At 49.6% G+C, this 27,929-nt stretch overlaps 2 protein-coding genes across 4 annotated transcripts; both read right to left on the bottom strand.

The window, feature by feature from the left end:
* Positions 1 to 48: 48 nt before the first annotated feature.
* btbd8 (BTB domain containing 8) lies at positions 49 to 20,111 on the bottom strand. Of its 3 annotated transcripts, none has more exons than XM_047049573.1 (18): positions 19,542 to 20,111; positions 18,361 to 18,537; positions 17,309 to 17,418; positions 16,846 to 16,963; positions 15,562 to 15,651; positions 14,559 to 14,639; positions 13,804 to 13,900; positions 13,226 to 13,314; positions 11,512 to 11,614; positions 10,840 to 11,022; positions 10,355 to 10,528; positions 9,302 to 9,431; positions 8,179 to 8,240; positions 6,953 to 7,544; positions 5,601 to 5,688; positions 5,256 to 5,386; positions 3,214 to 5,151; positions 49 to 962 (listed from the first exon to the last, which is right to left on the bottom strand). In XM_047049573.1, the coding sequence occupies exons 1-18, from the start codon at positions 19,643 to 19,645 to the stop codon at positions 451 to 453; spliced, it is 4,779 nt and encodes a 1,592-aa protein (XP_046905529.1). In that variant the 5' UTR covers positions 19,646 to 20,111; the 3' UTR covers positions 49 to 450. The 3 variants fall into 3 exon arrangements, with proteins under 3 accessions (XP_046905529.1, XP_046905530.1, XP_046905531.1); XM_047049574.1 differs by having other exon boundaries at positions 6,953 to 7,541; XM_047049575.1 differs by lacking the exons at positions 16,846 to 16,963; positions 18,361 to 18,537; positions 19,542 to 20,111 and having other exon boundaries at positions 17,309 to 17,391.
* A 236-nt stretch (positions 20,112 to 20,347) lies between these two features.
* ephx4 (epoxide hydrolase 4) lies at positions 20,348 to 27,462 on the bottom strand. Its single transcript, XM_047049693.1, has 7 exons — positions 27,077 to 27,462; positions 26,315 to 26,400; positions 24,938 to 25,095; positions 23,524 to 23,652; positions 22,902 to 23,005; positions 22,254 to 22,402; positions 20,348 to 21,634 (listed from the first exon to the last, which is right to left on the bottom strand). Exons 1-7 carry the CDS (start codon positions 27,317 to 27,319, stop codon positions 21,394 to 21,396), a joined length of 1,110 nt encoding a protein of 369 aa, XP_046905649.1. The 5' UTR covers positions 27,320 to 27,462; the 3' UTR covers positions 20,348 to 21,393.
* Positions 27,463 to 27,929: the final 467 nt, after the last annotated feature.

Below are 27,929 nucleotides of genomic sequence, written 5' to 3'. Positions count from 1 at the left end.
TCGCTGTTTTCACAGTTTACAGACTAATAAAAGTAGACTAGACACAAGCAAAAAAAAAAAAACTTTTATTATCTTACACAATAATTCATATACCAACCAATGTTCTCTAGTTTATCGTGAAATTCCATTGTAAACCATCATTTAGGCTTTTTTCTTTTGTAAGAGGATTCAACACCAGACAGCTGAACATACAAAAATATCCACATGCAAAACAGCCCATTGGTGTCTTGGCACCTTGTTCATTTGCCAACTTGTTCATTTGCCAACTATCCTGAAAGAAATAGGCTACAATTAAAATGGAGAAAGCAAATCAGCTGCAGCTAAAGTCCAAAACCCAGAGTCGGTAAAAGGAGAAAACAGAGAAAGAGAGACAAACGATCAACTAAGACTAATTTCGATAGCTGTTACAAAGCTCAGTGAATTGTCAGCTCCCTTCGACCCTCCACCGTGTCAGTGATGCGTTTCCAGTTCCACTATGGTCCATTCCCCCTGCGGAGACGCAGCGTCCTCCGGGGAGAAGCTGGTCACAGTGATACTGGTAGTCGAGTCTTCCAAAGGCGAGATCAGCTCTGCCCAGCGTTTGAAGGTCTCTTTCTCATGGGGCAGAAAGTCCTGACAGTCACGTGACAGGGACAGAGTCTGCTTGATGAGGTACTGCGCCAAATTCAAGTCCTCCGGGACCGGGTTAATGACCCCTAAGTTGGACTCTTGGTCTGAAAGGAGCTGTCGAAGGAGGCCCCAGTCCCGCTCTGCAAACTGACCGCTCTGTTCGTCTTCCTCTGGCTGCCTCTCTTCTTCACCCGGTCGAAGCCGCTCCCGCTGTCCCACACAACTCCCGTCTCTGTCCGAGCAGCGCTCAAAGGATTCCCCCGCGTCCAGCTCGTAAATGGGCGAGAGGGCTTTGGACGGACGGCGCTCGTGTGTGCAGGTTTGATCCAATCTGTCACAACCATCAATGTCCCCTAAAAACAATTGACAATACTGCAAAAATGACCAAACGATTCATCTCTCCGGAGTACTTTCACAATAGGCATTATGAGGATTTGCTAGTAGCAAAGCATGTAGGCTGTTACAAGATTCACCCTTAATGCAGCTGTGTCCTTAAGATCATGTTAAACTAGAGGTCATTCATGGATGACCTCTATTAAAAAGGGGGAAATGTTCTCATTACTAACATTAAATCAATGGCTGGATCAGACCAATGGGTTATGTTCAAGTTGATTTACCAAACCCTTACACTGCAAAAACTCTACAACTGAGTTCGATAATCTTGTTTTTAGCTTGTAAATCTAGACCTAGTCTAGTATAAATGTCTCATATAGTGACTTAATTTAAGTAAACAACATTGTTTTTAAAGACATTTTCTTTAAATAAACGTTCTGACTGCATTAGCAGCCAAATTGACTTGTTTTAAGCATATCTAGGCTTATATTTGATGGGGGCATTTTTGCAGTGTGATTCTTCTCCTCCATTGCTGACTTGGAGGCTAGGTGACAGGGAGGATGGACAGCTGCTTTAAAGGCGACGCACAGAAGGATGCTCGTCTGAATATGTCTCTTTTATCCACCAGTGTCAAACACAATAAGCCATGCATTGCCAGAACCAGGTAACTATGCATAACTCAATTTGCTCAGGCACTAATGATGTCTTCAGATGTACATGAGGATCTCATTTGGACAGACCTAATGCAATGTACAGATTTAAAAAAAAAATGCCGTCACAAAAACCTAAATGCAGGCAACAATGAATTACTTTGCATCACAAAAGGAGTACATCAACCATTATCTCATCATCAATAATTTTTTTCCTCATTGTTTAATCGTGTATATATACATTTACTTTCTATAATGAACATTGCGTCAGTATCAATGTAAATGAGAGGCCCATGCTGGCAAAATATGATAAAAAAAAAATCAACCACTTATTGCTGTTGGCAGCAGAATAATAATGAACATGTTTGCACTGGGATAGCAACTATGTAGCTTATAGTGCAGGGATTTGCTGCGTTGTGTGGTAGTGAAGAAAGAGAGACATAGCAGAACCATGGACGTTTGAACTAGAACACACACTACTGTACTGTACAGAGAAGCTACAAGCACACACAGTCTACCCAACTAAATCAACAGCATAACTTCTAATCAACAACCGTTCAAATAATAATAATAAACGGACTAGAAACGCCATATGTTTACTAATGGGGTTGACGAAATGGATATGGATACATAATAAGAAACATACAAAAATAAATAATTATGGAATAAAATAAAGACAAACAACATGGTTTTTAATACTGGCATGCAAGCATCTCTGGTGGAGGAGACAGAGAAATAGACAGTCTCAGAGGAACAGACAAAAACAACATAAATACAAGCTGATTCAGGGCAAAGGGGCATCAAGGGTTGTATGTTAAAGATACACTTTTTAAAAAAGATATCTGGTTGTCACGACAAACTTAGAGTGTTTAGTGAAGTCCAGATGTTTTGCATCAACCCATCATCAACTTGCTAATGTGCATATGTGTATAGGAAAATCCTTAGTTGCTTGTCTGTTGTGTAAACACAAATTTGAAAACTCAAACGAGCTGTGGCTTAAAATGGCCCAAAGCTGTTTGTTTTCATGGCATGAAAAAAACAAACAATGAAAATCATTGAATCATTGCGTTTTATGTACATCAAAGTGCATTGGTACAACTACGTCACAAGCCTTGTCACAAGGCAGATACTTCTAACTGGCACATGGTATAGTGCTTGACATTTAATATTTGAGTATCAGTCTTGTTGAAACGAACACCGCTTTTTCCCTCAACATAAGTAAACTGAGTGATCAAGGGCTGAGTGCCTCTGAAAAAAAGGTAGTTTAGTTGTCATTTACATTTATAGCTAAACTACTTCTGCTCGTTTGATAGACCCAAATCCATCCTTAACAAGATATTGGTGTAACAAATGAAACTACTAGAATTGGTACACAGATAGTTTGTGAATATGGGTACATCACAGATTACCCCTTATTCAATTGGAATTTTAAACGGATAAGTAATCGTAAATGACATACTTTTTTGGAATGAAGAGCTAGTGTTGGACTGATATAAATAAGGAGCATTCAGGAGAGACGATTGCATCTTGCAGGGGCTGAACTAATCATTCTACAGAGTTTAGGGGGAATGGATTTGGCTTGGGGGGTTGGGGTGGGGGGGGTCTATAGGTTATACGTTACCTGCTGGGGATTGTGTGGCATGTGCAGAGGACTCCCCCGCCTGCTGAAGATCATTTAAGTCAAGGTGTAAATCAGCTCTCTTGCTGTCGGCAGGATTGGGCTGGTTCCTGCGCCCCTCTGCGTTGCCGTACTGCTCAGTGTGCCTGAGGTCCAGGTGGCACGGCCTCTCCTGAGGGAGGAGGTTAGCGGTGGGGTCAGGGTGCGGGGACGGCCCGCCGGCCTCCATCCCTCCTCCCGCTCCGCTGAGCTGACCGGGGCTCTGCTGGACTTCTGTGAGGAACACGACAGGTTTGGGTTCCTGCTCCCTGCTGTTCTGCTGCCGTTCCTCCTGAGGTGGGGTCTGCGGGGGGTCGGAGAGGTGGTTCTGGGGTCCGGTAGGGAAGAGGGGAGCCGCGGGGTCGGTTTCAAAGACGTCGCTCGGCATGAGGTCGTCGGGCTGCTGGGGCGGGGTCTGGACGCCACCCTCCTCCGAGCCCAGCTCCTCGCACTCGTCCACGGACAGCAGCACGGAGCGGCGGAAATTGGAGGCCGACTGGTAGTCGGGCTGCTCGTTGTCCTGGTCCCCGGGGTCGTCGTCGAACGCCAGGTTGACGATGCCCTGGAACTGGGGGGAGGGGTCAGCCGGGGGAGGAGGGGCGTGGCCAGGGAGGACCTCCACCTCGGATTTCTCGTCTTCCGTCTCCTCGTCCTCCTCTTCCTCCTCCTCCTCCTCCTCCGAAGAGAAGAGCTGGTGATCGGGGACGCTCTTCACCGCAACGGTGGCCCCCGCCCCGGCAAGCTCCTCGCCCGCTGGCGCCTCGTCTCTCTGCAGCCACGAGCGCGGCCTCGCTCCCTCCTCCTCGCTGGTGGTCTCCGCTTCGCGGCCCCCCCGGAGGCGCACCTCCACCCGCAGCCCCGCCCCGCCCTCGCACGTCTTCAGCTCCTCGGGCGTGCTGGTGTCGCTGCTGCTGCGCCCCAGGAAGTCGTGGCAGCGGATGGTGCCGCACTTGGACGCCCCGCGGTCGTTGGGGCCGTCGTCGTCCTGCGAGCCCCCCGCGTCGTAGTCCTCCGAGCGGGGCTTGATGTCGTCCGACGACGTGGTGGCGGCGCTGCCCGTCTCCGACTCGGGGCTGACCTGGTGGTGGATCCCGCTCCAGGAGTCCTCCAGGGGCGTGCTCCCCACGCTGCGGGCAGCGTCCTGGATAGCGTCCGGGTCTCTGGGGGCGTTGAGCGAGCCCAGGTCGTGGACCTGCACCGCTCCGAGGTGTGCCGGAAGAGAAGACCCTGCGGCCTGCTTCCCCGCGGTGTCCTCCGTGTGCTTGGCAGGCTTCACCTGAGAGATGTTGTTGGTCGCTGGCTGACTTGTCTTGGCCCCAGATCCTACGGTAGAGGTGCCTGGGTTAGGGGTCTTACGGGGACTCTGGCCCGCTCTGACCTTCAGGGGCAGACACAGGGAGTCTCCTCCGTTCCCGCCCTGGCTTGGTGGCTTTGTGCTGACATGGTTGGCCGGGGTCGAGGACTCGGACGTCGCTGAGTTCCCCCGGTATTCTCCGGCCATGCTGCGGCCGTTAGACTGGGGCTGCTCTGTACTTTTGAGATCGGAACTTTTCGCCACGGTTGTCTCTTTGTCTTTACCCGCGGGCCTCTTGGAAGCGACTGCAGAGGAGCTTTTGACTGGCTTGGGCACAGCTTTGTCTGTCGATGCTTCGCTGGGGCCTTTGTGCTTGGCTCCGGGTTTGGCCCCTGCTACCGCTGACGGCTTGGGGGCCAAAGGCGCGGCTTTGGCTGGTTTGGCTGTGGATCGAGCCGCCGCTACGGGAGCGGGGGCGGGCTTTGTGATCTTTCTTTTGGAGGCCTCGATGGCTGTTTTGTCGGCGGCGGCGGCGGAGGTCTTAGCCCCGTCTTTTTCCTCTTTCTTGGGGGACGCAGGTTTCCTCAGAGAAGATCCTGGTCTGGAGACTGAAGCAGGAGGGGGGAGAAAAAAAAAATGATGAGAATATTTGACAACTTTTTCATCGTCACTTAATAATAACATTTATGTCGCAACTGTATCCAGGACGTACCATGGCTCTCTGGCAGGCTGGTTGGTGTGCTTCTCCCTTTAGTGTCGCGGGCCTCTGCTGCAGGTGTTGTTCTCGCTGACGCAGTGAGCTTGGCTTTACCCACGTCTCTGGCGGTGGGATTGTTTGTAGGGCTGACAGCGGCGAGAATAACAATCATATTAAACTGACCGAAATCACACTCCAATTTCCTTTTTTTTACAGTAATGCTATTCATGAGGGCATAAATGCAAAGTCTCTTAAATTATTTATGTGTGCCTACACCGGTGTCCGACAGCAGGGGGCAGCAAAGATGTTTCTACCATTTTGTCCAAGGACGGGAGTCCATCCCAGGAAGGGTTCTCTCACCTGTTGGTCTTTGTGGTGTCTGTTTTCTGAGGGGGTTTGGTAAGAGGGGATTTAGGCACAACCCTGGCCTGGGCTTTAGTCTTCAGACCTACGGACAGAGGACGCGCATCTTCAGGCATCGAACTCGGTTTGGTTTACAGTCTATCATGGCTTGGTATATAACATCACATTGAAAAAGATCCTAACAGCATATCGTCCATTGACAAATGCTACGCTCAAAAAACGAAAGTGCCGACTCAGGATGTAAACTGAATCTAAAACGACAATGGATGAAATCCCACTGAAGAGGGAGTGGCTCCCAGGAACATGAATATTCTACAGCTTAAAGGGAATCAATAGTGGACAGCAGTCAGAACCAGAAATAATGATTTCTGTCCCTCGTTAAATCCTACAGTAAAATGAACCCAGTCTGACACAGCAGGAGGGATACAGTAGTAAAGAAAACGGAATATCGATTCATTCCAGGCAACTGAAACTGCCAATTAAAAATCTGTCAACCGGGAGCTTAGTGATGGCAACACTACAGGGGATAGATACAGCTGAATGGTTAGAGCATTTGACCGCAGAGCAAGAGTTTGCAGGTCCCCCTGTATGTCGCTTTGGGGCAAAAAACATCTGCTTAATGAAGAGATTTGTATCACATTCTGACTACGTCATCGCCACACAGCAAATTCAGCTGTGGAAGATGAGCGAGGATGGCTGTGTTTTGACAGAGGGAGCGAAGCTAATGGCTCCTTTTCTTTTTGCTTTCGTGCGAAGGGCACAGGGACAGCTGAGGGGCACAGGGACAGCTGAGGGGCACAGGGACAGCTGAGGGGCACAGGGACAGCTGAGGGGCACAGGGACAGCTGAGGGGCACAGGGACAGCTGAGGCCTAGTTCAAAGTCAAAAGCCCCCAACCCCCCCCCTCCCCGCGCGCCCCTCCCCGGCCTGCAACACAGCATCACCAGGGAGACGGCGAGGGTGGAGAAGTGATTCGTCGCACCCTGTGTGTTGGGCTTTGACCTTCAGCTCTAAAGCTTAGGCGTGTGTGTGGTCGGTTGGTCCTCACACACGACATGGGAAAAACCCAACAGCAAACATGGTGGGGTGGTTTCACAGCATATCTTTTAACCTCCCGTGCTCTCTAGGCTCTATATGGTAGTTCAGCTGAAATATATTCACTCTAGTATCTCAGGATTCCCTCAGGGCAAACCCATACAATTCCGCAGAATAATCAGTCATGTTATTCTACAGACTGCCTGTCAGCTAGCAGGCGTTCACAGACTAACTCAGCAGTAGGGGTTGGGCACAGCATGAAGGCGGAGTAAGAATGAGTACGTGGTGGTAAAAGGTTAGCCCGTATCTCAGACCTGGGATAGGATGGCTGTTGTTGTTGCGCGGGCTGCCGGAGCTGTTCTCTGGGGAAGCGCTGCCTGAGGTGGAGGGGGTGCTGGGGTGGGGCTGGGCGGCCGTGACGCTGCTCGGGCCCTGCGGGGGCTCCTTCCCAGCTGGGCTCTTCTGAAGCTTGCCCGGCTTGGCGGGGCCGGCCGACCTGGAGCCCGGAGGGGAGGTCTTGGGCCTCGCTCCTGGGTTGGGCTTCCTCTCCTGCTCCTTCGCCCCCTTCCCGGCCCCTGTCAGGGAGCCTCGGGGGCCGTTGGCCGTGGCCGCGTCCCGTCTGGTCCCTGGCCCTCCGGTTCCATTGAGCACGGGCTTGGCTGAGGGAGCCGCCTTTGGTTTGGCTGTGGAGCTCAGGTCCCCGGGCTTGCTCCTTCCGTTCTTGGCCCTGGATGTGTCGGCATCCCCTGGCTTGCTGGCCGTCCCCAGGCCGTCTGACTTCATGGTGCCTGGCGCAGGGCGCTGGGAGGCCGGGCTGGAGGTCCTAGTGCCCCGGTGACTCCTGTGGACAGGAGGGCTCTCTGACTCAGCTGCAGGAACCACGGGGCATTTCACAGCCCTCTGCTGCTGAGAGAAGAGAAGCGTTTGAATATCATAAGAACATTTTTACTACACTTTAGATGACAAACTTCCTATCTGTCTTGTGTTTAGCGGTCTCCCAGGAACAAGATGTCTGTGTTGGCCACGAGAGCTGAGGTAATTGCTTTTGTTGTGTCGATAAGATAAATGATGACAGTCAGCAGCCTGTCACATAGATCAGTGAGGCAAAGCCAGACAGGAAAACCCTTCCAGGCCCTCGCTCTGCATCACAGCACTTCCTGACCATTTCTGTCAAGTTACCGTGCAAACTCTGACAGAGGGGTGGGGGCGGGGCTCTTTTCAGCCAATCACAACCCCTCAGGACCCTCTCATTCAGACAAGCCTCTGAAACAATTCTGGGCTGATTCGAAGGAGACCCTCAATTCCAGTCATGCTTGCTGTGAGGAGATGGCAGTGGACTGATTATAGTGCTTCTAATGGCCACCCTAGCACTATAATCACGCCTGGATTACACAGACTTACACAGATTCCTCTGAGATATTACATAAATGGGTTCATGACATCTGTTCTGAGCTGGTGCTTTAATGAAGATAAAGCTTCCATATGATTTTTGCCCTCACAACATGCGAGAAAGATGTAAGCTTGTATGATAGAGGTTTACCTGTGAGCTGGTGAATACAGGCTTTTTACCGAGTCTTCTACTGTCGCCTTTATCAACAGCAGCTGGGAGAGAGGAGGAAAGCACACGATTGATCACTTCTAATGTGTGGAGAAAAATATATACGTTTTTGGAATGAACAGTCGGGCACCGTTTTCTTATCGCTGACTTGGTAATGTCGTTTATCAACCAAACGAAGATTTCAATTAAGAAATTGCACCTAGATTCTCATTCATGTTTCCTCCTGCTCTCAGCCTAAGGCACAGGAGCAACACTGGGAGTATTAATCAATGAAATGTCACTCAGCTGAGTCTAGCAAGGAAGGAAATACTGCCCTTCGAAGCGCCTCCAGTTCCCCAGAGACACTCAGAACCGATACTATAGTCAACACCTCCATGAAGAAAACGGGACTAAGTAGGTGTGTGTGTCTGGATAATCCCTTATATTGCATTACTTCTTTCAAAAGAGCCCCACCGAAGCGGTGTAATCCTGGTCAGTTGCATCATTCACGCCGTGCATCTCTCACACATCACAAAGCCAAACTGAGAAAGCACCGAACATCTTCAAGGTCTTATTATAAAAACCCATCACATGAAAAGAGAATTCCACCCCCCCCCCCTCCTTCGCAACCCCCCCCCCCCCCCCCCCCCCCCCCCCCCCCCCCCCCCCCCGACACGCTGAGTCTGGCGCATTTAGCGCGTCGTCCTGCACCGCACCGCTCAGGCTGGGACCAGCCCCACAGGCAGGCAGACAGGCAGGCAGGCAGGGTGTGAGGGGAGGCTAAAACAATGGGAGGTCTTCCAGTGTGGCTGTGCAGCTGTGTAGCGGGGGAGCCATTAATTGCGTGCTATCAGCCAGCAGCATATGCTTCGAGGGGCTTTGGCTCTCTGGCAAACACCATGCCGAGCCGGCAGAGCCAGCTCCTTCTGTTCCCTACGCTGGCATGGGAGACAGAAGAAGAAGAAAAAAAAAGAAGAAGAAAAAAACACACCCTGCAGTCTTTGAACATGCCCCATCTGAGAGGAGATTCTCAGGCACGCGTCGCCTCGCTGCGGCCAGACTTCCTCCCTCCTCTGCCCCCCCCCCCCCCACCACCACCCCCCAGATGAAACATGTGCGGTCCTACCTGCCAGTATCCTCTCCCTGTGCTTGGAAGGCAGCGTCTCCCATCCCTGCGTGTGGCGGACGGCGTAGAAGGACTGGAGCAGGAAGGTCCACAACCGTGCATGCAGAGCACAGAGCTCTCGCCTGAATGGCTGGCAGGGAGAGGGAGAGAGACAGAGAGAGAGGCAGGGAGAGAGAGAGAGAGAGAGGGAGGCAGGGAGAGAGAGAGAGAGGGAGGGGGGACAAGCAGGCAGCAGGCAGAGAGAGAACGAGCACTAGCAAATCAGCAGCTGCTCGAAGGGCCCGTCGCCATGGCAACTCGTAACCCCGCCCCTCCCTCCCTTCCCTTCTCTTTCTCTCTTGCAGGATCCACTTGAGCTCCCCTTAAGCTAAATCCGTGATGTCACCGCGGCCGCTGAAGACAGTCACTCTCCCGCCTCCTCGCCTGAATGTTTATAAAAAACTGAGCTGGAGGGGAGGGAGGAGCCATCTATCTATCCCTCCCCCCCTCCCCCCCTCCCTCCCAGACACACGGCCAGATTAGAGAAGGCCACTCCCATGCCTGATTGTCTCTCTATGTCTAATCCATCCTGCTGTGTAGCATAGACATGTATTCCCAGGGCATGTGTGTTCTAGATCCCTGGGCCTGTAGAACTCAGCGTAGAACCCAGTCTGGTGGGGAAGACCAGCCTAGTCTAGTGGTGGACACAGTTAAACAAGGATGGGTATAGCTCAGTGAGCAGAGGAATTGACTGCAGATCAAGAGATGCCGAAAGGTTAAAACCCACCCGCTTTGGACAAAACTGTTAGCTAAATGTTTTTTTTATTATTATTATGTTCATTTTTCAGGTCTAGTAAATTAAAGGCTGGTTTGCAGGCCTGGCCAAGTCTGTTCCCGCAGAGCTACCGTCCTGTAAATGTTAGCTCTCACCTCATTTCTAACTGCCCCGATTCAGTCAACCCGACTGAGTCAACCATCAACCAGCTAATCATCAGATTGGGGTTCCTCTAAATTAAGGTTGGAGTAAAAAAACCTCAAGCTGAGCTCACAGGCGACCTAGAGAAGCACAGTTACCTCCTCTTCCTCCTTCCGAGGCCCCTCGTCCTGGCCTTCGCCGTCCTCCGCGTCGTCCCCGCACAGCCGGTCCACGGCCGAGAACAGGTCGCAGGCGTTCTCCACCGTCACGCCGTCCCTGACGGCACCGCACAGCTTCTTCAGCAGGGCAGGCTCCCGCGTGAACTCCTCCCTCTGCAACCCCAAACACACGTGCACGACTAGTACGGGAAAAAGTACATTTTGTACATTTAGCAGACGCTCTTATCCAGAGCGCTTTACAGGAAGTACAGGGACATTCCCCCTGAGGCAAGTAGGCTGAAGTAGCTGCCAGTATCCCGAGGACACAAAGTCATTTGGCATGGCCGGGAATCGAACCAACAACCTTCTGATTGTTAGCCCGACTCTGTAACCGCTCAGCCATCTGACCCCCTCTTACAGCTCTGCTCTCGGAATGGTACGACCTGGTGGTCTGGCCCAGGGTGGCCGAGCGCGGCGCTGCTTACCCTTCGCAGGCTGTGGAAGGCGGCGGTCCGTGTGACGAGGGCCAGCTGGGCGACGGCGAAGGCCAGGCACTCCTCCTGCAGCTTGGTGGCTAGCGCCATCACCTGCTTGGCCCACTTGACCTCGGGCAGGCAGCCAATCAGCTGCTCGCTGGCGCAGAGTAGGGTCACGACGCTCTGCACGCTCTGCAGGACAGAGGAACGTCAGGCACAGGGTTGCAGGGATGCCTTTGTGGACGTTTGTTTTACACCCCTGTTCGCACATTCATGCATGCCCACCCTCAGTGCAGTGCAGTACACAAACACCGACATCAAAGTATTTCAAATCTAATGTACTTATGTAAGTCGCTCTGGATAAGAGCGTCTGCTAAATGACTAAATGTAAATGACTAAATGTTCATCTTCTCCTCCATCCGTTAGCTGCACAGGCTTACTCGATTACAAACCCTGATTAAGCTGCAGCTGTCTACGTCCACATTGCCCTCCCCAAATAAACATGTCACGAAGGACTGGAAAATTGAATAAATACGTCTGTTTCATTTGATCACGAGCCATGTCACTTCCTGTGGAGAAACGGCAGACACTGACGAGGAAATGAAACAAGGTTGGACACCTGTCAGGGGTCTGTGTGTGTGTGTGTGTGTGTTGCGAGGTGAATAACCACAGGGGGCCCACCATGGACGAGGTCACGGCGGTCAAACAGGTCCTCTGGAGTTCCCACGGCAACAAGGCAAAGTTTCTCTCCGACCAGCTTTTCACAAAGTGTTCCGCCACCCACCTGGGAAACACACGCAGTAGCACAGTTAAGGGCTGTCGCTACTGTCGGTGCCGCCTGTGCTGTGGGTGCCGCCTGTGCTGTCGGTGCCGTCTGTGCTGTCGGTGCCGCCTGTGCGGTCGGTGCCGCCTGTGCTGTCGGTACTGTCGGTGCCGCCTGTGCTGTCGGTACTGTCGGTGCCGTCTGTGTGCTGCGAGACTGCTGGAGTGGGGATGTAGTTAATTCGAATTACGTGTTGAGTGGGAGGGGTTGTGATTTACTACAGTAGTTCAGGTCAGGTCTCTTCCATAGCCACTTAACCATCTCTCTCGGCAGCCAACCTCCAGATGGATTACCGACCTTGTTGGCTCGGTAGGGATGTGCTTGATCCAAGCCCATGGAAGCCACAACATTTTGGTTGTGTACCAACGTTCTCTGTCGTCCATTAAGTGGAGCTAGAGCGCGTTAGAACGGCCTCAACCCCCCGGGGAACCCTGGCGGTTCACAGCGCAGGCCTTACCGCAGGCGCCTGGGTTTGAATCCAGTCCCTTTGCCAAAGTTTTTACTGTGTCTCTATACCTTCACTGGAAAGAATTCTAAAAGGAAGAAATGCCGCCCCAAAATATATCTTACAAAACAATATCTGCCTCAGCCTTCAGGGCCTGATCAGGACAGTGTGCCTGGAAGGGAAGGGACCCTGTGATGGGGAGAGTTAGTGCAGCCCCACTACTCTGAGAGCACAGCTCCCTTCGCTGTCACACACGACTGACTCATCGTTAAACAGCCTTCTTCCATATCGACTCCGCCGTGCAGCGTAGCTTTACTGCAAACTTTTTCCTGACCTATATTCCCACACTTCTCTGCTTGTTTACAGCAATGGATGCTGCGATTGCTTTGAAGACAGTGGCTTTTGGAGAATTTGAAGGCTTGGGTAAAGTGACTAAGATGAAGTCATGAATAGCAAGGAATGAGCTCAAGCCTCTGTGGGCTTTGTAATAACTTGTATCGTAAAGTATCTTACCATGGCACTGGAATGTCGTTCTCGAACAGGAAACTCTCTCATACGGAGGTTTAGTCACAGAGTATTAATCAAAATGTCTTAATGTACTGGTTTATTTTTAATGTTGCCTTGCCTGACGTTATCTACGTTAATAGCAAAACCACTACAACAGCACTGGGTGACTCAGAAAACAACAAGGGAAGCATAATTTTTCACTGTTGCCTCGGGGGAACATTGTTTCCAGCATGTTTTACTCCATTCCAAATTCTTTAAACATCTAGATGATGTTATATTTTGCGACACTAGACAATCCTCCGTCGAGTCACGTTTCCACTTCGACCGTGCTCTGAATGACACACGGGCCGTGCTCTGAGTGACGCTCAGCGCCATTCAGCGCACACGCCACGGGTCTCCTTAATGACGCGGCACACGCCCGCACTCACCTCAGACAGGAAGCGTGCACTCGCCTCAGACAGGAAGTGTGCACTCGCCTCAGACAGGAAGCGTGCACTCGCCTCAGACAGGAAGCGTGCACTCGCCTCAGACAGGAAGCGTGCACTCGCCTCAGACAGGAAGCGTGCACTCGCCTCAGACAGGAAGCGTGCACTCGCCTCAGACAGGAAGCGTGCACTCACCTCAGACAGGAAGCGTGCAGGCTCTGAAGCCCGAGAGAATGCGTGAGGGACATGCACTCAAGGATCGACTTCTGAACCCCGTCGACGGGCTGCAGCGAAGGGGTGAGAGAAAGACAGGGTATTTTTTCGATGGGTTATGTTGTTTCAAAAGGTTCACAATGGGCACCCTGTCAAAGGGGGTTGAGGGTGGAGTCATACAGGGGGGGGGGGGGGGGTAGAGGCAGAGAAAGAGAGATCTCTTTGTGTCTGTGGCAGGACTGAAACACGTTGTTTTCCATCACGGGCACATGATTAGGTGGGAGTGATACAGTGGGAGGCACAGCAGGGCCTTGTCCTGGGGGACCGGCAGGGTGGTACACTACACATCAAGGCAAGGATTCTTTTAATTGGGAGACGTTGTGCGTTTCTGCAGATGGCTCTACCACAGAAACACTGGGCCTTGGGCTCTCAGGGCTCGCTGCGGCGGAAAACATCATCGAAATCCCCAACCGACCACATCGTTCCAAAACAGAAAGTGTCATGGTGTTGTCAAGTCACAACAGCGTACCCACGGCGTTCCATCGCTGTGTGGAACTGACCTTGGGGAAGAAACGACAGTAGTCTCTGGTCAGAACCATGTCCACCACGTCTTTCATCCCCTCCAGACCCAGCATGTCTGCTGCCAACACCACCTGACTGAGATAGAGACAGAGAGACAGAGAGACAGATAATTAAATACACAAAGAGACATAGATATAGATAGAGGGGTGCAGAGTTATAGACAAAGATCATGTTGTGCTTCAGGGTGCTGTTCATGTTTAGGGAAGGCCGAGTCCTCCAGGGCCCCAGAGGCCCAGCAGGGTGCTCCAGAGTCCCAGCAGGGTGCTCCAGAGTCCCAGAGTCCCAGCAGGGTGCTCCAGAGTCCCAGCAGGGTGCTCCAGAGTCCCAGCAGGGTGCTCCAGGGGCCCAGAGTCCCAGCAGGGTGCTCCAGGGGCCCAGCAGGGTGCTCCAGGGGCCCAGAGTCCCAGCAGGGTGCTCCAGGGGCCCAGCAGGGTGCTCCAGGGGCCCAGAGTCCCAGCAGGGTGCTCCAGGGGCCCAGCAGGGTGCTCCAGAGTCCCAGCAGGGTGCTCCAGAGTCCCAGCATGGTGCTCCAGGGGCCCAGCAGGGTGCTCCAGAGTCCCAGCAGGGTGCTCCAGAGTCCCAGCAGGGTGCTCCAGAGACCCAGCAGGGTGCTCCAGAGTCCCAGCAGGGTGCTCCAGGGGCCCAGCAGGGTGCTCCAGAGTCCCAGCAGGGTGCTCCAGAGGCCCAGCAGGGTGCTCCAGGGGCCCTCTAGGGGCCGAGCCGGGAGACGTACCTTGCGCTGGCTCTGGCAGGCAGGTCCACTATGGCCCCATACATGAACTGAAGCAGGATCTCCATCTCCTCTGGGCCCAGGCTGGGAGGGACGCACAAACACAGGAAGTGATGCGACCTGTGTCGAAAAACTACCGAGACAAGAGCTCTACATCAAGCTCACAACTAACGGATGCAGCCTTTTACTCTCACACACACAGCTCCCAGTTTACGATGCACATAAATGCCACATTCGTTCCGAGTTCTACAACGGACAAAAGACTAGTGCGAGTGGACCACAGACTAAGGTCGGCGCTAATAGATGGTACTTGAGTCTAAGGGCCACAATCGCAGTTCGACAACGCATCAGCACACCCTTCCTCCGCGGTGACACCAGGTCGTCCCCGGTTACGTTCAGCTCGATGACGCGTAGACGAGTGACACATCTCGCCCCCCCCCCCCCGAGGAGGCAGTTCTGCCTCGTTTGTCCCGGCCGCCCCTCCAGGCCTTGGGGGAGACTGCTCCGAAGACACACACACACACTTCAGGACAGAGAGAACTCACAGTCAGAAATCAGGGCTCTGCGGATGACCTTGAACGTTTGGAAATCTGAGTTGAGGGACTGGGGTTTCGATGTCTATGGGTAGCTGGGTGGTTAGGGGAGAGGGAGAGGCGGGGAGGGGGGGGCGTGCAAGGATGGGAATACATGAAACTGTGTCTTGATTTATTCACACAAACTGCAGTATGTACTGCAGGAGTGGAGGTGTGATTAGGGAATGTTGAATGGGAGTTAGGTGGCTGAGCGGTTAGGGAATCAGGCAAGTTATCAGAAGGTTGCCTGTTTGATTCCAGGTGGTGCCAAATGACGTTGTGTCCTTGTGAAAGGCACTTCACCCTACTTGCCTCGAGGGGGGGAATGTCCCTGTACTTCCTGTAAGTCGCTCTGGATAGGAGCGTCTGATAAATGAGTAAATGTTAATGTGACACGAGGAACAGGAAGCCCTGTATTCCCCGCTTCGTCTTACCCTTGTAGAGTGATACACTGACTGGAGCTCTCCATCCAGCTCCCGCTTAGCATGGCACGGAAATACTGCGACCTGGCACACAGTATGGCCCTGGAGACAGAGAGACACAGACCCAAACACAGGTCAGCTTCCACACCTCTGATTCATGGCCCGGTGACAGTGGACGGTGACCTTGCAGGGTCACATGTCTGGCTGGCGATCTACGAGGCACCTCGGTCGATGTGCTCGGGGGCATGGGGTCGAGTCAAATCACGACGGAGCCGAGGTGAATCTATTCTTTATGTTCTGAGGATGTGGTTGTAAACGAGATGATGCTAAACTAGCACTGATGTAGAGTAAGGAGGACACCTGCATGGAGAACAGAAACAGTTCAAAGTGCCTCTTCATGTTTGTCTTGACCGAACAGTAACAAACATCAGACGGCATCCACCATCGTGATTATTCAGTGGCTTTTCTTGCCGCCCCGAAGGAACTCCCTTCACATAAACAGGCAGCTAAAAATAGTCCACTAGGCACGGTGCGTGCGGCGGGAACTGTTTCAGTCTGTGTGATTTCAGTTGGAATTTGACAATGAGACACAGATCTTCCGGGCTATGCAGGAGCAGCTGCAGGAGAATCTGTGCAAGTCTACAGAGAAGGCAGGTGTACGGAGAAGGGTGGGACAGAGAGGTAGGATCTGGGTGTGTGTGTGTGGGGGGGGGATGTGTGTGTGTGTGAGGAGGGGTTTAGAGATCACACAGCTCTGTCAGATTGTGGTGAGGAGGAGAGTGGAGAGACTTGCGGCAGACACTGCTGGTCTACCATACTGATCAGTGGTGCAGAGCTCCCCCCCTCCCCCACCTAAAAAGGGGGCCGCCCCCCCCCCCCCCCCCGGGTGCTTCCCCAAGCACACGCAGGGAGAAACCTGTCTCCATGGTTACCTGCATCACTGCATGCCAGTGTTTAACTAGTTAAAAATACACGCTTGACAACATATGTTCAGGTGGTGTTACGTAGGCTAATTCTGCTATATTGATACATAATCAACATAAACATGCATAATTTACTACAAATTGAGCAGCAGGTAAAATCCAAATTAGAAAGAAACAAAGTATATATGCAGTGAATTTATTGCTTTGATTGCTTGAAATTGATTGGACCATGTGTGCCACCCTGAAAGACATTTAAAGTTCACCCGAGAAAAAAACGAAACAGTAGTAGCTGTTAGCATTGTAGGAGTTAATGAAGGCCAACGCAAGGGTGAGGTGGGGAGGCGGGCGGACAGGTGATGTCTGTTTGTTGTACCTGTGGCAGCGGAACACCTGCTCTGCTACCTGGATGCTGATGTCACAGCACTCCCCTCTCTGGTAGAGATCCAGCAGGTCTGCTCCCAACCCAGAGGCAGGCTCAACGACCCAGACATCTGGGAGAGGAGGGTGGGAAAGGAGAGTGGGGGAAATGCTCGTGAGAAAAGTGAGGGGAGCGAACGAGGATCAAGACACTGGATCGTAAGAAAAGTGAGAGGAGCGAACGAGGATCAAGACACTGGGAGGGGAGCTTTAGCGACCCCCCCAAACAGGTCAGTGTGCTCAGTCTGGCCTCCCCCTCTCCTGGTGTTGTGATTAGCGGTAGCAAAGAGAGGCTGAATGTGATTATCTCTTAAGTGGCTTATGGCTCGAGATAACGTGCGCAGCGGGAGGGATGGGGGTGGGGGAGAGGTGGGCCTTAAACAAACCGTCCACTCTAAACACGGCTGATCTGTTTATACCTGGGTCAGCGACGCTGTGGTGGTCGCCTGGGTCAGCGAGTACCTCCACTCCCCCTGGCTCCGCGATCTTTCCGTCCGAGCCCATGCGCTGGTCGGCAGTGTACACATGCCTGCGAACAAAGCAGAAACGAATGAGAGCCAAGTAACAGTCCGTGGAGCCGTTAAGAAACAAGTGGGATAGGTGTTTCTTAAATCTGATCAGCCAACGAGCACAGAGGCTCCGAGGAGAGAGTTGGACCGGGGACGTGCTGTCTCAGAGGCAGGACCCGGGGGGCGAGAGAGAGGGGGGGAGGTTGGTCTGGGGGACTTTGCGGCCCTGCAGTCTGTCAGCACTTTGCACTGCAGCGGCTTTGTTCTGCGTACGGGTGCACAGGTGCCTTCGTGATCTGCAGCCGCAGCACGAGTCAGACTGCCAGAGGTTATGAATGATGTATGAGTGGCAGGACCACATACTGGAAGCTCCGTTTGCACGCCGTGGCTGCTGAGAAACAGTGTGCTTACACACGTAAACGGAAGCTGTCATGCATGAGGGTTCCTAATAACCTCCGTCTCTGTCACGACAAATACAGTATTCCAGGGTCAGAGCCCAGCAAGTTACACAAGGACATTAATAAAACGCTACTGAACATGCACGAATGCATCTGATCAAATAAAGACTTGTTCGGTATCTCCTACAGACCACATTGCCTGACCCAAATGTCCTGACTTCTGATGGAAAGACTCTGATTTATCCAACCAGCCACAATGCAAATATCAACTGCGGAAAAAACCTCAATGGTTTTCTTTTGGTGCCACTATCTAATTATATATTCTCAAGGAGGAACTTTGAATTTTAAATGGCAAAAGGAAGCGTCTGGCGCCCTCTGTCAGAAGCGACGCAAACTGCAGCACGAAGGCCAATAGAGAATAAAGGGAATCAGTGCTTTCCGTATATTCACTCAGAAGACACTTTCATACAAAACTTGACTGTACTCTACAGCCTTGTATCAGTGGGTCTTTTAAAACCAAAAGGGCAGCGTGGTGACACAAAAATAACAGCTGATCCGATGTACCTGATAAAGTCGCTCATCTCTGTGAAGTCATACCCCGTCAGGTGGATGGTGTTGGGGTCTTGGTGAGCCCCCAGCAGGATGTGTGGAGCCCTGGCCAGCAGTACGGCCTTGTGGGCCCGCAGGGAGCTGGCTCCCACACACACAGTCACGTCCACCTCCAGCTCCTCCTGAAGCAGTCTGTGGAAACACAGCTGGGGGGTCAGATGGCTGAGCGGTTAAGGAATCGGACTATAAATCAGAAGGTTGTTGGTTTGATTCCTTGTTGTGCCAAATGATTTTGTGTCCTTGGGCAAGGCACTTCACCCTACTTGCCTCAGGGGGGAATGTCCCTGTACTTACTGTGAGTCGCTCTGGATAAGAGCGTCTGCTAAATGACTAAATGTAAATGTAGCTCAGCAGATGAATGGGCAGTGGCAAGCGGCACTGGGAGAGGAAGGCAAATGTACAGTGACAGCACAATCCAATGAAATGTCGACATTTGAGTTATTTCCGAAAGACAACGGTGGCGTGGGAGAGTGCAAACTAGGCCACTAAGTCCCTATCATAAGTGGGGGTATAGTGTTTCTGTGTCATCAGACAAATAAATAAAAAAAATGGGGCAGTTGAGGAGGTTCAGAACACAGGCAATGTCCTCAGTATCTTTCCTTCAACCGCCATTTACTACCACCGTGCTGACTGAACTGGGTGACCCAGAAACCAGTTAGCCTCCAGCCAACCAAGCTGCAAGAGAAGAACTGTTACGGCTATGGCTATTTCACTCTGCAAACCTAAAGCAATGGATTGGAAATGGGTCACCGGGGAGAGACGAAAGAAATTGCGTTCTCACCCCCAGGTTTAACTCCTTGCTGCCTCTAAACACAAGATGATGTCTGGCTGATCAACAGATAACACTCACAGTTTAGCTTGCGTAAACCCAAGTGTAGTGTTTTTTTTTCTCCGGTAACTTATGAGTTGGTAGGAATGATCTTTAGGATTGAGCAAGGCGTCAGTGAGATGTAAACAAGGTAGGCATCTTATCAGCTAGTGAGGGATGAAAGGTTGTAAGGTGTGTGATGTGGTTTACGAGTTCAAAGTCGTTCGGATGAGGACACAGCACATGACAGTCTCAAGACACATTTTAACATGATGTAACATTAAACAATACAGCACATCTCTGTCTGTATTTAAGCGAAATGCTGTACCTCTTTAGATCCGCCGACAAAGCAGACTTCAAGCATTTCTTTAGATTGTTTTTCGATTTTCTTTCTTTTGCCTGGAATTCTCGCGCAAGCTCCGTGGAGATCATAGCTACTTGCTTAGAATTTCACATACACCCCTCTGAGTAGTTCACCGGCTCTGCACTAGCGTCCTAACTGTCTAGTATGGCGAGGAAAATAATATAAACCTACAGCCTATTCTACAACACTAAGTAATATGACAATTAAAGACTCGAGACACTACATTTATAACACACATGACAGTAACTCATCCACCTTCACTTGCACTCGTTCTGTTCCTATTGTTTCAGGGTACCAACGCCTAAACACCTCTAACTACTTTGTTTAATTCTACAACTAGCTAGCTACTGTAGCACTACTGACAAGCCAACAACCACAAATCCACAGAGTGGTAATTTGCATAACCGACAGTCAATTTTGGTGTAAAGCATACAAAAAGATACACTGTCGGCTAGTTTACAGCTACCTAGCATGGGCCGAACTGGGCTGGGAACGTCGTTGTTGTCATTCCTCTGCAAGCACGCCCCCAGTTCTGTCTAGATCCCACCAGCCGAAGGGACAGTGGGTGAGGTCATTGGTGCGCTTGCGCTACTGGAAGAGCAACTATTGGTCCGTTGGTTGCCAAGAAACCCTAAAGACCTACTTACAGTCTAACATGACATATTATACTATCCACAAAGTCAGTAATACAACAAAAACAAACAACTGTGCCAAGTATTTTATTAAATTATTTACGGAATTTTCTTCACAACAAAAAAGCGCGGTTTGCCAACATCTGGGTAGATTGGATCTAGACAACTGTGGCAGACTCACCAGTGACGTAATATGCTTTTACCGTAAATATTAAAATATAATTGATTTCATAATCTTAGTCCCAAATGCATGCTCATATTACTTTCACTTTATGCAAAATGTTCTTCCAACGTGTTTCCATACAAGCAATTACATGTCTATCATTATCTGAAATAATGTTTCGAGAAAACAGGCTTTAATGCATAAAGCTTCTTGAGCTAAATAGTTTGGTTCACATTATCTCTAAAGGTGTAGTTTAGCCAATCCAGCATAACTTTAATGCAAGATGTAAGTCAAGATGCAAGAATAGAATAACTCCAAAGCATCACACTACATTTTATTTGTTTAAAAAATCAAAATGGTGCACACCTGGCTCAGTGGATTTCAAAATGCAGTGTTTAGGAAGAGATACAAAAAGTACAAGTACAATATTTAACCATCACAGTTTTTTTTCTATACAGGAAGATCAAGATAACAACATTCTCAAATATCTGAGCAAATTTAGTCAAAAAAATACAAAAGAACAACATTTTCTTTAAGACAACAACACTACCTGATAGAGGGACTGGGAAAGGGTTCCCAAACGACCGTGTCCAAAGTAGACAGTGGAGAAATCTGGTGACACATATAGCAGACAACGCCACAGCTCAATCTCAGAGGAACTGGCACATTTTACGCCGCAAAACATCACAACTCTAAGTTAAAAGGCACCACACAATACGACTCACATGGAGGTTCTGCCACACATTTGTAATGTTGCAACCAACAAACTTTAAGGCCGATGTCATGTGCAAAAAGGTCTTGAGTAACTGTCAAACTACTGTGTCTTCTCCCTTAATAGTGTGCTTTTGTTCTTTCGCTCAATTTTGACATCTTAAAAAATAGTTGAAATGTGTAGGATTTCTAAAGAATGATTGCATTATCTCTACGTCGGTTAGTTTTCACAGGCATATTCCAGGCTTCCAGTGGTGGCGAGTGAGGGTGTGTGGCGTGGGGGGGTGGGGGAAGAGGCCTCGTTATAGATTCAGTTCCTGTAGTTTTTGCGTCCCTCGCCTTCCTTGAGGAAAGTCCACATGAGGGTGTTGACGATATCAGGCTGGTCCTGCTGCAGCCAGTGGCTCGCCCCCGAAATAATGTTGAGTCGAAAGTGATTTTTGATGTACAGACGGCACGCCTCGGCCATTTCCTGCTCCAGGAAGGCATCCCTCTCTCCCCACAGCAGCAGAACTGGAGCCTTGACATCATTTTGGCTGAGTGGGAGGGAACTGTGGAGAGAGCACCATTAAATGGGTCAAATTATACTGTCCAAGCCTAATAATGAGCTACCTTTTGACTGGTATTTTATATACTGTTTTTTCGTCTCCCGTTGTGGAAGCTTGCAGAGATGCTAATTGGGAATGGGTCAGTGGTAATCATCTTACGTAACTAAAAGCTAAAAAATGAGTGTTTGTTCTGAGAGACAGTGCCTGCTTAAGGAGAGAGCAGATGGTGAGCTCAGTCATGCATGCTGAGTCAGAAACACATGCACTCAGAACTCAATGTGTGTGTGTGTGTGTGTGTGTGTAAGAGCGTGCGTGCATGTGGATCTGCCTAACTTCTGCCTGTCAGTCTGTCTATGTAGGAAACAGAAGGAGAGGAAGCGATACAACACAGTGACATGAAGAGAAGTGGCTCATGTTGGATTGTAATTCAGATGTGCAGTTCTGAAGTTGAACAGTACAGTGCCAATCTAGCAAACGGATCCACATCTTTCTCAATAAGTAAACCAGCAATTTATCTAACCACTAATAAGAGATATCTTTAAAACAAAAGGGGGCAGTAAGGATTCATACTTTCACAAGGGGGTAGGACGACTCAGGCTTAATTCGCCGGGTTCTTCCTCACCTGAAGACATTCCTGAAGTAGTTGAGCGCCCCAGTGAGAGCCCCAGGCTGAGACAGAGCGTACAGATAGGCCTCCAAGTCCTCCCCCGTCAGCCATCGGCCCTTCCGGCCAATCCCTGTACTGCGGCTCGTGAACAAGTCCTTCAGAACCTACAGTGGGGAACGCCGTGAACACAGGCGGTGAGTGAAAAGGGTCCGGATATGGTCAGGGTGGGATCTGATCCAGCCACTCACACGCAAGGTCACGCATGTTATTGTGATAACATATTAGGTGCAGCAGTAAAAGGGGATGTTATTAATGGTGAAATGACCTTATTTGAATGTCATAAAGCATATCTCCATTCATTTTAGTGAATGTAATGTAAATGAGACAGTAAAATTGAGCAAGTATGAAAACCAGGGATCAGTTCAACAACACATTATATTCCCTATGTGTCTTTCACCTAATTACGTCCTGGATAACTTGTCACCCATTTTTCTTTAAGCCAATTACAATTCCTTGGGAATTCACAATGCAGATGACAAAAGGATTTTCATTCATGGCAATGCACACGCACTTCCAACATGCACAGATGACCTTGAAAGCCTTCAAAGCAAATCGTGTGCACACACACACACGCACACACACACACAAACACAGACGCTTCACCTTGAAATCATTGATGGAGAGCATGAGCTCTGGGAAGCGAGGAAGCTGGAACAGGAAGAAATAACTGGACTTGAGCATCTGGCTGGGATGGCGCAGGGCATAATCTAGATAAATGGATAGAGGAGAAAGAGGAGGAGAGAAGGGGAGGAGAGAGGACAAAAGATGACAAGAGGGCGCCCTACAGTGAGTGTCAACAGAATACAAATATCCAAAAAGGTGCTGTTGCCAGATGCGGAGGGCTTCAATGGAAGTGTTTCGCCAGGCTGACCTCCTCCCATCACTGCCTCTGCCTCCATCTTTTTCCTAGCTGCCAATCAAGCCAGCTGCTCCAGCTTCACATTAAAGCATCACTGCAATTATCTACCCCAACTCCCCCTTAAGGAAGAAGAGGACTTAACAGATGGATGCCGTAAACACAAGGCAGGGGTAATACACCCGCTAATGAATGATGGTAATCATGATTATAACCCAAGAGCTACACAGCAGATCTTCTCTAATTATCACGAGGAGAGGGAGTTGGTTTCGTGGGATATTTAGCCGTGGTTGCCTCAGCCATCGCTGTGTTGATGCTGCCTCTCATCACACGATGCTGAGAGGCCCCTGGGTGGTGGGGAGGACGTACCACTGAACACAGACGGGTGAGGGCAGTTCAGGACGATTAGCTTTGTCACCATCTCTGGGTAATGGATGGCAAAAAGCCAGGCAATGGTCCCGCCCCAATCATGGCCAACCAGGAAGCATCTGTTGTAACCTAAGGAGAAAAAGAGGCACAGTTGTGACACGGCACATCAAACCAGTGAAGTGAAAGATGCTCAGTGTTCAATGTTCATTCATATAGCTTAACGACAGCCGTTTGAAATAGTCTGTTAACGCAGTTGCTACTGTTCCTCTGAAGAAAACAATATCAATCATATGTGTCAGTCACAATAGAAGTTTAAATGGAGATCAAGGTCATTGCTTAAGTCTGGGGCATTCTGATCACATTTGCTCTCCACACAGTAATCTGCTTTCCTGTTCAGCACCATTTATAATAGTGATGTATTCATTTTGCAGACACTTTGAACCAAAGCAACATACACTACAGTTGGGATTTGAACCTGCAACCTCTTGACATGCTGTTAAATGCTCTAACCACTGAGATGCACTCTCCCTCCCATTGAGATGAATCATCATTAGGAATTTCTGAAGAGTGACAGGACACGTAGAAGAGAGAGAGAGACAAAGAGATGGAGAGACAAAGAGAGAGAGAGAGACAAAGAGAGAGAGAGCGGGAGAGAGAAAGAGAGAGAGACACAGAGAGAGAGAGAGCGGGAGAGAGAGAGAGAGAGAGAGAGAGAGAGAGAGAGAGAGAGAGAGAGAGAGAGAGAGAGAGAGATGCAAAGAAACTGATCTCCTGTGGAGACTAGTCAATATGATATGTGCACTTAACTGGGGAACCACCGGGGAGCCTCCAAGTAGGGAAATCATTTTTACATCATGATGACATGGCCAATGTGGTGTCTGATTCAAGCCAGACACTGACATGGCCAAAATGATTTATAGATGTTTTCTTCTCCTTAAAAACGTTTATTTTGAAATGGAAAACAGTTTGATACAAAAGTAACAGCAGTGATGAAAGGTGAAGGACACTGGTATACCCATATAAGTAAGCCCCAGGTCTAAGTGGAAGTTTCCTGAGTGTGTGTGTGATAAATAGAGAGAGAGAGAGAGAGAGAGAGAGAGAGAGAGAGAGAGAGAGAGAGAGAGAGAGAGATGGGGGGCAGCAGTCTGGGGGGCTTTGTATCTGCACAACAGCCCACGTTTACTCAGTATGAGTCACAGGAAGCTTGTCATGCCACACTGCAGCCCGACAGGCTGTCCAGAGTACAAATTGACAAAACAAGTTTAACTTTGACTCAGGACACCAGGCTGCCTAATCACCCTGCCATGAAAGGCATTTTAGGGTCAATCTCAATTGTTTCTTTTCCCTGAGGAAAGGTTGGAAAACATTGGATCATCAGACGGACGAAATACCTCTCTCCCCCCCGTTCTCTTACCAAGGTATTCTACAATGTCCTTGACGTCCGTGACCAGGTAGTCAAATCGGTAGCTTTCACTAGATAGGGGCAAGTCAGACTCTCCGTAGCCTCGCATGTCGATAGCCACCACGCGGAACTCACTTTTAAATTCACGCAACTGGTGGCGCCAAGAGAACCTGTGGGAAACAAATAAACAAACACAGACAGACAGACACAGACAGACAGACAGACAGACAGACAGACAGACAGACACAGACAGACAGACAGACAGACAGACAGACAGACAGACAGACAGACAGACAGACAGACAGACACAGACAGACAGACAGACAGACAGACAGACAGACAGACAGACAGACAGACAGACAGACAGACAGATAGACAGACACAGACAGATAGACAGACAGACAGACACAGACACAGACACAGACACAGACACAGACACAGACACAGACACAGACACAGACACAGACACAGACACACAGTAGAGATAGTCATTGTGCGATCATGCACGAAGTGTCCTTTCCAACACCGTCCAAAATTATAGTGTACACATTTACTTTAAATGAATGAACAACTTGACATACTTTTGTATCTTCCTGTCTCGATCATACAGCGTAGCACTGTATACTCTACTATATACGCTACACTATACATGTTTACTACTTTGTAGCATTGGCACTCAGTTTAACTTCAGTCTGACCGAAGGTCACCTTTACGTTCCATGATAAGTTTTGAATTCTAATCTCCTTCCTCATCATGTGGCCTGGGATCGCTTCCTAATTGAAGATCTTGTCTGCTGTGGAGCCCGACGCGGAACGCCGGCTGTGATTCAGATGAGTCAGGATAAGAGCACAGCACTAGAACCCAATATCTTGGAATATAGATGAGATTTAAAATAAACCCAGCCTTCCCCAGCGGCCATACGCCCCCTCGCCACCCGAGCAAAGAAAGGAGAGGTCTAGCACTTTTCAACATCACTGAGTCACTAAGGCTCAACCCTTTCTAATAGATCAGAGAGCACATTGAGGGCAATGGAGTGGAATGGGACGTAGGCCCCATTAATTAAGCTCTGCCTTGTCTTGTCCACGGCACTGGGAGTTGGCTTGAGATATGGGATCATCTTACAGTACCTGACAACTTCTGTGGCCTCATTCCAGCAGCCTCTAACTCTAACGAGACACTATGGTCATCACCTTTGGATGATACATGGGCCAAATGGTAACATTATCTGTGGTTTTAAGGAGCTGTAGTGCAGTCTGAAATCGATATCATAGTCTAAACACGTACAGCATGACATTAGCCAGGGGCCGTATATTTCGAATGCAGTTTTATCATATAGAAAACATGTTCAGCTTCTTCTTGGGTTTGGAGCAAACATGAGACATGTCTTACCAGAACTCTGGGAAGCCGTGTAGAAACAGCATGAGCGGTTTTCCTCTCTCCCCAGCAGCGACATAGTGGAATCTCAAACCAGACTCCTGAGAGGAGGGCACAAGACTAAGTCAACAGTAATCAGGGCCATTCTGTCTGAGACGTCGACACTTATCTAGTCCTAATCAGGCAGGCTGATGCGTTATCTTCTGGGATAACAATACGGCTGGTCTGATTTATGGCACGAGAAACAAAACACAAGGCAATGACTATGATGCCATCCGAAGTATTCTGACATTCTCTGTCACTGACATCTGAAGTTATTGGGACATGTGAAAATCATGAAGCCCAAAAAGTAGGTAGTTGATTATATTCATTTTCTCAGAAATACAGATCACCTCTTGTCTGACACAGCATAAAGTTAGTTGACATAGGTTTTACGTATCATGTAGACACGCAGTAAACACACAACCTGCGATATTTCCCCCTGCATGGATCTGAATATTTGCTACAGTGAACGGCGGCGCTGTTTTTTCAGCACTACCCGAGACTGCGGACTAGAGTGGAGGGGATGTCCGCATAATGCTTAATCGAAAATGTCTAAAATTGCTAGATGCCTCACGATTTACAAATACAGGCCTGATTTGACGTCTCTATAATCTACGTTACAGTCATGCAAGGTGTGTGTGCCTCTTTAAGGCATGGGCTAGCTTACACAATAGAATATGCTACTCCTAAATAGACTGTGGGCAACCTTAATGTGCCATGTGAAGTATGTCTTACCTTTATTCTAACATAACAGTGGGTTCCCAAGGACGTGTCATTCAGGCAAGCAGGGGGAGTTTCGCGAATTCCCCACTGAAAGGTTGTTGACGGCCTTATAATTATGTTCCACCAAAGTTTCAGCAACGCTACGGTAGTGCAGAGAGCACAATAACCGTATATCAATGACCAATACCCGAAAACTCTGATCCTTAGCGTAAGTCTGATTGTAAACAACAGCAAGTTGTGGAGCACTCTCGCCATCTTTACATTACCGCAGGAAATGAACACAAATTACGTTACCTATTGATTTCTCTTTGTTAATTGGCTGATTATCCTGAAATATTGGTCATTGCAAATCCTGACGTTCCTCTAACAGCGCATCTGCAAGACTGCCCGCCGGGGTGGATCCCAGTAGGCAAGCTGATTGGAAAACGGCGAGAAGAGCACGTCAGAATTCACGCTTGCGTCTGACAGCAAAGGTTGATACTAAGTGAGTGCAGATCGAAATATTGTTGCTGCACTTAAAAGCCAGTGTAGTCCGAAATACTAAACAGGATAATCACTGCAACAGATTATGCCTACTTTCTAAAACCCTTTCACGTGCACGAAGCTAAATAACAATTGGTGTATATAGCCTACTCTGAAAGCCACGAAGTGGTTTTAATATGACTCATGACCAACCAGTGAGTTTAGGTAGGCTATGAAAGAGCTGTAAATATGTCTCGAGAAAAACAAAATCGTAATCACTAACTACTAAACTACAGCTCATTCCAAGACAGGGGATTTAGACCTATAAATGAAACCCAATGCATCAAGACTCATTGTTATTGCCGCTGTGGAATTGCCCTTGGCTGTTGAATGAGCAAGAACA

The sequence above is a fragment of the Hypomesus transpacificus genome, chromosome 26 (assembly GCF_021917145.1).
Source record: "Hypomesus transpacificus isolate Combined female chromosome 26, fHypTra1, whole genome shotgun sequence".
NCBI classification, from domain to species: Eukaryota; Metazoa; Chordata; class Actinopteri; order Osmeriformes; family Osmeridae; genus Hypomesus; species Hypomesus transpacificus.
This window is presented reverse-complemented; position numbering and strand designations above follow the sequence as displayed.